Raw genomic sequence first — 14,201 nt, 5'->3', positions numbered from 1 at the left:
AGTTTTTCTATGCAATGTTTATTTCATTTATATATGGGGAAAAGAGGATGATTTTAGGGATCTCTAACATCTGCTCCTTTGGAAAAGCATCTGACCATAAAAGGAAGTGATCAAAAACCTACCTCTAGTGTTCTATTTCTTTTCCTACCATCCTTAAGGTGTTGCTATGTGCAGAGATCATATTGTAAGAGACCTGTCTATCGTTCAGACTTTCCCACAGGCAATAACCCAGATGATAAGGATATCAATGTTATTGAACCTCGTTGTCAGGAGCAGAGGCTCTGACAGATATGCTCCTGGGATACTGAAACTAATTGGACTTTTCTTATTATGACTCAATTTCTTTAAACCAATTTTTTGACAGTTTGAGGGTATGTATATGGAATGAGTTGTCAGAGGAAGTGGTGGAGGCTGGTACAATTGAAGCATTTAAAAGGCATCTGGATGGGTATATGAATAGGAAAGGTTTATAGGGGTATGGGCCAAGTGCTGGCAAATGGTACTAGAATGGTTAGGATATCTGGTCGGCACAGACAAGTTGGACCGAAGGGTCTGTTTCTGTGCTGTACATCTCTATGACCCTATGTAGGTGACCCTTGCAAGGCTGCCTATAGCTACTCCAAAACTGTTCTCACTGTCTTAGGTGCTGGGACTCTGAGAATGGTGTCAGATAGAAATTCTCGGGCACTGATCAAAAAGTGAAGAATGTAATATGGCTTGGAATACCGTAGCTCCCATCTACAATATCACTGTCTTTTCCCTTTTCTTTGGTTAAGGGCAGGAACTGGGAGATGTTACCAAAGTCATCAGGGTTGACTGAACAAACTGGAGAGACTACCAGATTAGACATTGCCTCAATCAGTTGAGACATTGGAATAACAGGCTTGTTCACCATTAGTTTTGCACAATGACTCCCTGCATTGGCGGTTGCTGATGGTTCTATTCACAGTCATCTATCTAGTTTCTATATCCCTTAATCCCCTTTCTACTCATCCATTATCTTGGAGTCACAGTATTGTGGTGGAGAAGGAGGCCATTTGGCCCATCATGCCTGCATTAGCATGTTAAATCCAAAGACCTAATTTTGATTGTTGACATAGCAATTGCCTCAACCATTAATTCTAGAAGTATATTCCACAACATCAGAATTCCCTTGACATTTGAATATAACATGTAATGAAAGCTATTGTAGCAATTCATTTCTGGCTGTCATACCATAATGCCCCATCTTGTCATCTAGAGTTTTTTTCAAATCAACTAGTTCAGAAATGGTAATACAAAAACCCAAGCCTCCTGGCTCAGAGATGGGGTCACTACCACTGCACTGGAAGAGTCTTCCATCTTGTTATCCAACATGAGTTAATTTGGAAGATGTTTGCAGCATGTCCCTATCCCTTGTTGCTCAGCATCATTTTAATCTTTGGACTGTTTTACAACTAAAGGCACTAATCATATACTGCACTTTCACAGGATTCCACAGTTCTTTACGTACGTTGGCTTTCTATTGTGAGGTTAAACATTCCATAAACCAATGAAATATACTTTGGGATATTGTTTCACAATTTGCACAACTTTCTCCTCTTGCTGAATAGTAATAGTTATTCATCATGTAGTTGTCTCTCACAGTCAAAATAGATTGCTTTCATTGTCCTGAAGAAGGGCTTATGCCCGAAACGTCGATTCTCCTGTTCCCTGGATGCTGCCTGACCTGCTGCGCTTTTCCAGCAACACATTTCCAGCTCTGATCTCCAGCATCTGCAGACCTCACTTTCTCCTCAATGCTTTCATTGTCAGCAATGTTTCTGTTAATCTAGGTCAGCTTTTATACTTGTAATTGCTTTATTAAATCGAACAAAGAGCGTTTCGTGATGTGGAATCTTTGCATTTAGAGACTGCTCTGTATGGAAGCAATTATGAATGCCCAGTTTATACTTCCATCATTATATTTACTTCAGGCTTTTGAATGACTTGCCCTGAAAATGATATGGAGGTGCTGGTGTTGGACTGGGGTGCACAAAGTTAAAAATCACACAATACTAGATTGTGGTCCAACAGGTTTATTTGGAAATATTAGCTTTTGGAGTGCTGCTGTGGAGCAGGACCATAAGACACAGAATTTGCAGCTAAAGATCACAGTGTCATTTCAGTTGCATGACACTTTAATCTTTTGCTATAAATTCTGTGTCTTAAGGTTCTGCTCCAAAAGCTAGTGCTTCCAAATAAGCCTGTTGGACTATAACCTGGTGTTGTGTGATTTTTAACTTTTTCCCTGAAGAGGCTGTTTTGCTGATAAAATGACATGTTCCTTGCTCCTGTGACAAAAAGTTCAGTTGCTGACAATTTGATCCAGTTTATCTGACATTTGAAGTCAACAAAACAAAAGTGAATAAAATGGTTACTCAACACTAGTTCGCCAAAAATAAGACAGTGCCTTGATTACTTATCACCTATCAGTTAAAGCAATAATTCCAAAATTCTCACAGAATTAAATGTCTGAAATCATGCAGTCATATAGTCATAGAGTCAAACAGCATGGAAACAGACCCTTCGGTCCAGCGAGTCCATGCTGAACGTAACCCCAAACTAAACTAGCCCCACCTGCCTGCTCCTAGCCCATACCCCTCCAAGCCTTTCTTATTCACGTACTTAGCTAAATGCCTTTTAAACATTGTAATTGTACTCACATCCATCACTTCCTCAGGAAGCTCATTCCACACATGAACCCACCCTCTGTGTAAAAATGTTGACTCTCATGTCTTTTTTAAATCTCTCTTCTCTGATCTCAAAAGTGTTCCCCCAATCTTGAAAACCCCCATCCCAGGGAAAAGACAACTACAATTAACTCTAACCGTACCTCTCATTATTTTATAAACTTCTATCAGGTTACCTCTCAATGTCCTACGCTCCAGTGAGAAAAGTCCCAGCCTATCCAGCTACCTTTATTCTAACTCACTCATACTAAGTCATGTACATAGACCCTCTCATGTTTGCTTGGCTCCCAGCCTCAGTTCTACAATCCTTGTCATTGTTTTCAAATCCCTGCATGGTCTTGCCTTTTCCTATTTCTAATCCCTACTCACCCCACAAATGATTCTACAATTTTGGCTTGCTGAACATTCCAATATCCAGTTGCTCCTTAATTGCTGTCATTGCCTTCAACTTCATGAGCCCTTAGTTCTGAAAATTTGCCCCCAGACTTCTCTATCTTTCTTTCAAATACTCCTGAAAATGTATCTCTTTGACAAAGTGTTTAATCACCTGCCCAAATCTTTTCTTCTCTGGTTCAGTGCAAAGTTTGTCATGAAACTGTGTTAAGAGCAACATACTGAAACATTTTTTTTTTACTAGCAATAGCTCCGTGAAATTATAGGAGAGAAATACCCACCTGAAAATCTATGAATGCTGAGTAGAAGTATAGATTTAGTTAGCCAAGGGTTAAAATACATGTATCCAAAAGAGAATCCTTAAAATAACTAGCATAGAAAGTCAGCATGAGAGCACACTGCACCCTTACAGTCATTAAACCATTCTGTAAAGCCACTTCAAAGTCCTTTGTAGTTGATTTCTGTTGTAGATTATACAAATCAAATGCACTCAATATTTCATGAAGCATCATCTGCTTGGCTATATATATCTACTAAAAATTGTTAGTTAAATCAGAAACACAGTACTAGTTTAGACTTTGAATTCAATCCTTAAAATAATTATTTACAAAGGAAATGGTAAATTCAATGCTTGCCTTGTCACAAATTATTAGAATTTACTTATGATGAAGATAAAAAAGATTAATGAAATCTGTTCAAAATTAAATCTTTTAAGTCTTGTAACCCCTTGAACTTTATTTGACCAAATACCTAGGTTTAAGGCAGTTTAACTGCAATTTATAATAACCTTTAAGGAAGTTTGAGCCTCCTTCCCAAATTCTGGATAACAGTCTAAAGGGGCTATTAGATTTCCAGTCATTGTCATAAGCTTTCTCTTCTGCTTTAAATGCAAATTAAATAAGAATTTTGATGCAGAGACAAGACAATGAAATTAGATAACTCACTTTTTAAAAATTTAACTTACTAAATTCAATGCATTTGGGAATGAGTCCCAAGGATATGATTTTTCACTCAAGGGATAATTTTGCTCTTACTGATAATGGAAAGCAGGAGATATTAGATCATGGTCCCATTATGTAATTCACCTGATGACCGAGGAGTGTACATACAATGTCCAATCCATTGCACACAATGGGGAAAATTTAAAATTATATCTGTGATTTTCAATTATAATAAGACTATATTTCACTTTTCTGGTTCTAAGAAAGTGATAGTCTCCTCATTACTGCCAGGACAGACATTTTCCAATTACCATATCCAGCTAATTACGTTGGGAAGACTCACCACACCCTCCAATCTGATTATTTTTAATGTGACTATACTATTACTAAAATGCTGGTGGTCTTAATGGTTTGGATTTTTCTCAAAGGAAACCAATGAGAATAACTAGTGAGAATAATCTCAATTATTCTGTTTTTAAAATGATAGCATTTTCCAGATAGATACTTAAATGCAGATGTCCAGAAGGTGCACCCTGAGTTACGTTGCTAGGAGCAAGGTAGGACAATCTGTGTTATTATAGTGCTTTGCCAATAAGATCAACATTAATATGTGAAAAGTAGCAGTACTTGTGCGGTCTTTTCACACTTTTTTATGCTGAAGTGTTAGGATTGATGGATTCAGGATTAAGGCGTATTCTTTGCTGTATGATAATCATTGCCAATCAATTTCTCTGGCACTGAAATTATTTTTGATAGTGTGGAGATCCAACCTTTCAAAAGAAAAATAATTTGAAATGTAATGGTTTCAAAAATCCTTTCCTACGTTGCTTTCTGTTTTCTCTTGTCTCATGTTTCTCTCCAAATCTTTACTTTATTATATATGAACAATTGAAGTGTGATTTTCTCTTTTTGTTCTATATTGCCTGCTGTGTTGTCTGCATACTCGGTCAGGAAATGTTAATCTGAACCTCAATGTTTTGCCTGCACATACACTTCAACTCCACTGGAGAAAGTGCTGCAATTACACAGATGCAATTAGTGGGAAACATTTTCAGTAGCCTGCAAAAAGCAGCTAGAGATCAGTAAGGCTTCAATCAGCACGATAAAGCAATGAAACCATGAACTGGTAGTCCCTTCCAGAGATTTATATTTATGGTTTTCATAAGAGGGGAAAAGAATAAGCAGTTGTTTGTACTTTATAAGCATTAGGGGTATCCATATGTATGAAGCACAATTCTACCACAAGTCTCTGGTATCAAGCGTAAACAGCCCAACAGCTGCAGAAGCACATGGGACTTTCTGCAAACCAATAAATTAGTCATTTGTCCAAGCTGAGATTAATGTCAGATTAACGTGAGTAGAAATACAATCAGGAGTTTTATAACTTGCTCAGTTCAGGATTGACACATGAGTAGCTGGCAATAAATGTGAAGTATACCTTACAATGTCAATGTTTCACCTAATATTCAATTAATGAAGACAAATGTTTAGCATACCTCAGACTGTACTGGTAGAAAATAGTTGTCTTGATGAAAACCAGAGCCATTTAGGACAGTTTCAGCTTCAGAAGTCTCCCTACAAGCCCGGTTGTATCTAGTACATTGTGCTTTGGCTGCAGTTGGTTCTCCCATTACAAATAACAATTGCTGAATTAGCCCCTAGAAAGGAATAACACATATTTCAGAAAGTATTAAAATATTTAGGCTCTGCAATAATTTGCTCCAAATCTTAAATGTAATAACTTAATATTGACAACTTGGACAATGCCCACTGAGCTGAAGGCAAATCAGTAGATTAGCTGAATTTCAACCAGATATCGTTGTGCAAATTCTAAATCCGTGCATGTTTTCCCTAACATGGGGAACATTTTCAATAAATATGCAATGGATGATTTGCCAAGAATAATTACTTTACTTCTATTTGGGTATGATAAAGAAGTGAAGGAACATTAGCCCCTAGATTCATATTTTTTTTTGCCAGCCAGACACGCAGTGCTAGATTTGCATGATTGTGTACGGTTTATTATTGTTATAATTATCACAAGTTGTACAAAGGGTGTTCCTCAAGTGGAGCAGTGTCAGAGGATGAAGGATAATTGAGCAAGAGTGCTCAGCTATAATTTATGTCACCATTATACTATGCACACAATTATGTTGTTATTTCTGGTTAGGTACTAAACTATACGGAGCCAGAAAAATTGAATTGATTGTAATGTAAGACTTTCTCTGCAGGAAGGAAGGTTGAGGATTTGGGAAAATAAAAACTGAGCTGCTTGCTGCGCTGTACTCTTTTAGTGGGTTCTTTCACGAATGTTCAAACAAGCTGAAAAAGATAATCGCCATTATAAATAAGACAATAGGAAGTTAGCAAAGAGGTTGACACAAATGTACGTCAAGAACGTGTAAACAGGAAGCAGTTTTTAGAGGAGTAACATGGATCAAGGAAGAATTTGAAAACACAGATTTGGAAAAGTGAAATTGGTTCCTATTGACTGTGAAAATGAACTTAGCTTTTGTGACAGTTTGTGAGAAGGAATTGAAGGGACTGCTGGTTTTATGATATTAATACTTTGTCATTTTAACATGCCCATACTGATGGGAAGGGTTCATTCCTCCAGGTGTTGGGTGGTAAGGGAGTGGTGATGGAGGAGATCCAGGAACTGCATGCCCTTGGAGGAGTGGGAGGGGGAGTTGAAGTGTTCGGCCATGGGTCTGTGGGGTTGGTTGGTGCGGATGTCCCAGAGATGTTCTCTAAAGCGCTAAATTGCAAAGTCTGTGTCCACACCACCCCCCTCACTTCCATCCAAGGCTCCAAAGGAGCCTTCCACATCCATCAAAGTTTCAACTGCACTTCCACACATGTTGTTTACTGTATCCATTACTCCTGCTGCGGTCTCCTCTACATTGGGGAGACAGGATGCCTACTTGCAGAGTGCTTTAGAGAACATCTAGGCAATATACAAGCCTAGGGGCAGCTGTCTGGAATAGGGCTTTAAGATAAAAGAAAACCCCATAAACACCTCAGCTAAAGACAATGAGTGCCCGCCTGCAGAGCAAACAACAGGGATATTCTGGAGCCTACAATAATATAATCATGTCTGTTGTGTCTTACAAGATGAAACCCTAGAAAATAAATTGAGTGCTGGTGTTGGTCAATCTGATCGGAGTCAGCACTGGATGCAGGGGCAATACAGAGGAGTTCCTGGTCTACGGGTACTCAGGAGTGAGGTGGGGGGAGGTGATGAAAAGCCTCCAGAGTCAGCACCAGAGGTGGCACACCTGGAACCGGGTGCATCGGGAAAGGTGGCCAGGGTGGCTTGGGTCGAATTTCTCTCGGTACTCCAATTGGGTTCACCTGTGGGGACGCCTCTGTTCCATGCCTCCCGGGTTAGGGCAGTGGGAGGTAAATGGGTTTGTCTCAGTTGTAAGGGGGATATCCCTCTGGGTAGATGGTGGTGGCTCAGGAAACTGAACAGGGACACCAGGGAGCAGACCACTGACTGGAGCGACTGGACAATGACGCCTATAGGATAGTCACGAGGACCCAGGGAGGAGTGAGTGAGTCATTTAAGGAGGGGTACATGTCCCTTTTAAAAAGGTCCCGCCCTGTGACATAAAGTGGGAGCGCCCTATATCAGGGACTGACCCTGTCAGGGTGTTGGAGCCGGGGTACACGTGTAATAATGTGTCCCCAGCATCTGAATGCCTTCTCGTGACCCCAGTGTGGGTTCCAGGCTGTGGACACAGAATCTACAAACTACACTATAGAGGTAATGGCATGAGACCATGTTCCTCCACCGGTGGCATACTCAGCTGGTGGGACTTAACATATCACCATGAGCATGTCCAACTACCGGTACAAAGCAGCTCCTGACATGTCCAGTCAGCGACAGCCGTTTTTGTTTTTAACTGTAGGCAGAATTTCAAGTGGTTCAGGAACACTTTACTGTGACTCCTGACCCCTCCACGATTCACCTCGCTGTCAGGGACAACTTCACCAACCTGTTGGATAATGTGCGTATGTGCCTCACTTTGGATACCCCATTCCACCATCCCCTCACTCCCCCCCCCCTCCACCAACTCGGCCGCTGCACCCCCACCCACGAGAATACCTCAGGTCCCTGTTCAGGGCAGTAGAAATGTCCCAAAAACACTTCTATACCCTAGAACAAATTACCAGAAACACTGGGAGGAAGATAACTGACTTGATAGCATGATCATGGTGGGCCCATGGGGTTAGGTAGATGTTGAAATTCCCACCTGGATCCATGTGATCTCACAAGGTTTGGTTTTGTGCCAGTTGGGGATTGTGCTGTGTCTGTTATGGGCCAGATAGTGAGCTCACAGGTCCTGACACCACAGCATCTACAACAGACCTGACATTCGGGGGGTGGGCAGAATTTAGAGACAATGGCATTCTGTGGGGAATATCTTTGTTTAGTATAAGACCCAATCAATATAAACGTTTGCAGTTAAGTTTATGATTGTATATAATATACCCATTCCTAATCCTTCCTGTTTTCCTTTGCAAAGGGACCATGCGCCATCTTTAGAGACAAAAATAAAATTGCAGATGCTGGAATCCAAAGTAGACAGGAAGGAGGCTGGAAGAACATAGCGAGCCAGGCAGCATCAGGAGGTAGAGAAGTCAACATTCCTGAAGGGATACACCAGGAATGTTGACTATTCCACTTCCTGGTGCTGCCTGGCTCGCTGTGTTCTTCCAGCCTCCTGTTGGCACCCTCTATAGGCAGATTAGTTTGGGTAATCTGGGAAGCTGGTCTTGAGGACTAGATGATTTTGCCAACCTGAAGTAATACTCTACGTAAGGGGTGGAATTATAAGGTAGGGCAAAAATCCCCTGGGTTAAAACCCTTTGAACTTGGGACATGAGTTTGTGCGATTCACATTTGAACTAAGATTCATTGAGCTCTCTGACTGAGACAGACAAGGCAATATACAAGCCGAGGGGCAGCTGTCTGGAACAAAAGTTTATAAAGACAGTATACACCAGTCTAACACCGGCACCTTCAAATGAGGGAAAGAAAGAGAACAAATAATCTTCTCATCCAGGAACCTCCATGTGACCAGAGAGTTGAGATACCCATCAGAACAGCGCCAGTGACATCCACCACCGTCAAAGCCGACTAAAGCCACTTTATGGGTGAGCATAAGGTCATCGAGATCGTCTGTCCCAGCTCAGGTAGATAGGGTAGGAAGGATGGACTTCGGGGTTGACGGTGCAGGGCACCCCCAGGGAAGGGAAGCAAGATAACACCCCAGGATTAGCATTATGTCTCTCTCTCTCTCTCCCCCCTTTCCCCTGACACCCAGTAACTAATAGCTGTGTAATTTTAAACCCAGAGTACCAAGTTGTGGCTGTAAGGGTTAACTAGGGTGCTAGTTAGCTGTCAGATAAATGTCACTTCACTTGATCTGTAACATTAGGTATTTTTGGAATATTCATTTTCTTTTTCAGTTATTGTACATATTTTCAATTTTGCTTGTTTTAATAAAGTCAGATATTCCTTTGCCTCTGAAGCATATGCCTCTCATTACATATTCCTGATGAAGGGCTTTTGCCCAAAACATTGATTTTCCTATTCCTCAGATATTGCTTGACCTGCTGTGCTTTTCCAGCACATCAATCTTGACTCATTATGTAAGCCCAGTGTCAGAACCAGGGAGCTGGTGTACAATAAGTCAACCAACACTCTCGACAAGGGAGTGCAACAAAGAGTTGCTAGACTGATTCCTGGGATAGCAGGACTGATGTATGAAGAGAGATTGGATTGGGTAGTACTATGTTTACTGGAGTTTAGAAGAATATAGGGTGAGGGAGGAGGAATCTCACAGAAACCTATAAATTTTTATTAGGAGTTGACTATGAATTCACCTGGTTAGTACAGAGATTTCAGATAGTAAATTAAAGGGGGCTCTTTGTTAGATAGTTTTGCCTGTAATTTTTAGAAAGCTAAGTAAAATATAACTAATAGAGGGTTAGTCATGTGAGTTGGTGGGGTTTTGTGTTCCCGCCTGTGAGATGTGGTAAATAGTAGATGCCAAAAGCATTCCTGATAATTACATCAGGAAGTATAGCCAGTTCCTCACTAAATGAATGGATTGGCTTGAGCGGCATTTGAAGACAATAAGGAGCACACAAGTGGCAGACAGCATCATCGATGGAAGTTGCAGAAACGTGGTCACATCCAAAGTACAGGAAGATGTGGGGACTCCTGGGGACTCCAGGAGACTCCCTGTCAAACAGCTACTCCATTTTGGAGGGAGTTAGCCTATCAGGTAACAGCAGCAGCAGCAGCAAGAGCCAAAGCAGTGGCACCATGGCTGGCCCTGTTGTACACAGGAGAGGGACAGAGCATAGTAGAGCAATCGTAACTGGAGATTTCATAGTCAGGGGCACGGATAGGTTTCTATGACCACGAGAGAGACTCCAGGATGGTATGCTGCCTCCCTGGTGCTAGGGTCATAGATGTCTCTGAGCGGGCAGAGGGTATCCTGAAACAGGAGGGTAAACAGGCATAAGTCATTGTCCGTATTGGCTCATATGAGAGAGGTAGGAAGAGTGACAAGGTCCTGCAATGACAATTCAGGGAGTTAGGTGGTAAACTAAAAAGTCGAACCTCTAGGGTAGTAATCTCAGGCTTATTCCCCTAAAGAGCCAGTGTAGTGGGGAGGGCTTCAGATATATGGATCATTGGGATGTCATCCAGAGAAGGGGAGGCCTGTACAAGAAGTACAGGTTGTACCTAAGCTGGAAGGGCACCAATATCCTAGCAGGTGGTTTAATAGTGGCATTCGGAAAGGTTTAAACTAGTGTGGCAGGGGGATGGAACCAGAGAGCAGATCAGTAAGTATAGAGACTGGAGAAGAGCTTGAGTCTGAGGCAAATATAGCTAAAAGGAAGAGCAGTCAGGGAGATGTTGCTGAGCTCAGCAGAACTGGAGGCTTGGTCTGTATTTGCTTCAATGCAAGAAATGTAACATGTAAGAATGATGAACTTAGAGCCTGGATTAACGCATGCAATTTTTATGTTGTTGCTATCACAGACACATGGTTGAAAAGAGGGAAAGGATTGGTAACAATGTTCTGAGATAGTGATGTTTTAGATGAGACAGAGGAGAAAACAAAAGAGGTGGGGGAATTTGCATCATTGGTTCGGGTACATATCCCAACTGTGTTGAGGGATGACACCCTGGAGGAATCTTGCAGTGAGGTATTATGGGTAGTGCTCAGAAGTAGGAAAGGTGCAATCACAATGCTGAGATTGTATCACAGATCTCCCGGCTGTCAATGAGAGGTAGAGGAAGAGATATGTAGTCAGATAAGATCCCTGCCTACCCCTCAAGATTAAGAAGACCTGTAGTCAAAGCATCATCAATTCTTTCAGGAATATGTATATGTATATACAGTAGGGGAATAATCAACATCTATCCTCATCACTTAAATAAGCAGTGTCAGCAGAAATATGTACCCTATAGTGTTTCATCTCAAGAATGTTGATTATACTGGAAAGGATTAAAACCATGCATTCTGTAAGATGTCAAATCAATAACATTTGTACCCTAAAGTGTATCTCAAGCACAATTCAACCAATCCAACATAAAATGGGCAACAGGTACCAGTATCCAGTATCACAAAATACTAAATATTCTTATTTGGCAAGAAATTCCCTTTAGAAACTGATCGCAAACGATTGGAAATGATTTGGCTCCAAGTGCCTAAACTTTGGTAAAAGTACCAGAATAAGATTTCAACATCTGCAATAAACCTGTTACATCAACACCTGACTACAATCAACTCGCCAATAATATGGATTCTAACACACATGCAAGTCTAGACCACCCATGTATGAAGTCTAACTCTGAGACTATCACAAGATCTGCAAAAGATCGTCAAACCAACTGTACATTACATTGAAATATTGGATAACCTAAGAATCTATGTTTAATTATTGTTTCTGAGTAAGTAATTTTGCAGCTAACCTAACTATACATATATAATTATATTTTTGCAGTTTTAGTATGTGTAATTTTATCTTAGAGAAAGGAGGATGTGTTATTTATTTAAATGAACCAAAGACCAAGTTTGGAAATGACAGGCTAATAGGAACATGAAATAACATGAATAATAATTTGGAAAATGTACAGCTTGTGCATCTTTCTGGAGATAACCAGGATTCTAAACAAATTCCCAGCTATCAACTCTTTTGCAGTGATGAGCGCACAATTTGCAGCACACCCACATAGGAATGAACAGGGAGATATATATAGTAGGCACGCAACACCAGGTGTGAACAAGGAAAACATTTAGAGATTGAAATTACTGTCAAAACATGGAATTGTAGTCAAGAGCTAGCAGATTGGTTTATTTGATTATGATGAATATTTCATCTCTGCAGGTTATACAAATTATTTGAATAATCATGAAAAGTGTTAATCACAAGTGGTTTTCTCTTGGCTACTGCTCATGCATGTTCTGAAACATGAGAGTGATGTTTGGTGATTTAACCTCCTTGTCTCTTTCTATAAACAGGGAGAAAGTGAGAACTGCAGATGCTGGAGATCAGAGTCGAGTATGTGGTGCTGGCAAAGCACAGCTGGTCACGCAGCATCTGAGGAGCAGGAGAGTTGATGCTTCAGGCAGAAGCTCTTCATCATTCCTGGATGATGAAGAGTGGCGCTCTGAAAGCTAGTGCTTTCAAATAAACCTGTTGGACTATTGTGATGTGTGATTTTTTAAACTTTAACCTTGGTGAGTTTCCATCTTTAACTGCTGCAGTCCATTTGGTGCTGATACAACCCACAATGCTGTGAGAGAGGATGTTCCAGGTACACATCGTCATAACATTTAAGAAGGTGAGGCCACTTTTAAAATATTGCATTCAATTCTGGTCTCCCTATTATATGAAGGATGCTATTAAACCCAAAATGGTTCAGCGAAGATTTACAAGAATGTGGCCAGAATTGGAAGGTCTGAGCGATACGGAGCAGCTGAATAGGCTGAGGCTGTTTTCCCTGGAGCATCAAAGGCTGATGGCTGATGTATGGAGGGTATTTAAATCATTATAGGCACAGATAAGATGGATAGCCAAGGTCTTATTCCTAGTGTAGGGGAAAACTAGAGGGCATAGGTTTAAGGTGAGAGGAGAACAGTTTAAAAGGGACTAAGGGGCATCTTCTTCATGCAGAAGAAGGTGCACGTATGGAGAGAGCTGCCAGAGGAAATGGTGACGGCTGGACAATTACAGCATTTAAAAGGCATCTGGATGGGTATATGAATAGGAAGGATTTAGAGGGAGATGAGCCAAATGCTGGCAAATGAGATTAGATCAGTTTACAATATCTGGTCAGCATGGACAAGTTAGACTGAAGGATCTGGTTCCCTGCTGTATAACTCTCTGTCTCTATAAGAATTTAGATATCCACATGAAATGCCAAGGCATACAGGTTAAGAGCTAAGTGCTGGAAAATGAGATTAGATTAGTTAGATGCTTACTTTTGACCCATGTAGATATTATGGGCCAAGGGTCTTATTTTGTGCTATAGATCTCTGACTCCAGTTTGACAAAGTGACACTGAAGAAATGGCAATATATTTCCAAGTCAGGATGGTGAGTAGTTTGGAGGGAAATACATGTTCCCATGTATCTGTTAACCTTGTGCTTTGAGATGAAAGTGGTCATGGGCTTTGAAGGTGCTGTCTAGAAATTTGGTGAATGAGTATAGATAGTACACACTGTTGCAACTGAGCGTTGGCAATGGAGGGAGTGGATGTTTGTGAATGTGGTGCTAATCAAGTGGCTGCTTTGTGCTGGATGGCATCAAGCTTCTTGAGTGTTGTTGGACCTGTGCTCATCCAGTTAAGTGGGGAGTATTCATCACAGTCCTGGGTTGTAGATGGTGGGCAAGCTTTAGGTGTCAGGGAATGAGTTACTCAATGAAGGATTCCTAACTTGCATCACAGATCAGCCGTCCAGACGACTGAGCTAACCTAACTGTCTGACATTATTTATGTCTAGTTTCTGGTCAATGATGTGTAAATATATTGCTCTGAAGAACTCAGGATGAAATGTTTACTATTTTTAGAAAATAATTTTGTGCAACTGTAATAAAAAACACAGAATTCCAGAAATGTTTG

General features: G+C 40.8%; 1 protein-coding gene across 1 annotated transcript in view; it reads right to left on the bottom strand.

Moving 5' to 3' along the window:
• Window positions 1-14,201, bottom strand: part of LOC122564606 (uncharacterized) — a 272,583-nt gene that overhangs the window by 206,791 nt on the left and 51,591 nt on the right. Inside the window, exon 5 of the mRNA XM_087998687.1 lies at window positions 5,542-5,703. Coding sequence (XP_087854813.1) covers window positions 5,542-5,703 — 162 coding nt within the window. The remainder of the gene's footprint in view (window positions 1-5,541; window positions 5,704-14,201) is intronic.

The sequence above is a fragment of the Chiloscyllium plagiosum genome, unplaced genomic scaffold (genome assembly GCF_037043375.1).
Source record: "Chiloscyllium plagiosum isolate Xiang-an unplaced genomic scaffold, Cpla_swu_hap1 HiC_scaffold_21, whole genome shotgun sequence".
NCBI lineage: Eukaryota > Metazoa > Chordata > Chondrichthyes > Orectolobiformes > Hemiscylliidae > Chiloscyllium > Chiloscyllium plagiosum.
The sequence above is the reverse complement of the archived record's forward strand: the minus strand, read 5'-3'. Positions and strand labels throughout refer to the sequence as shown.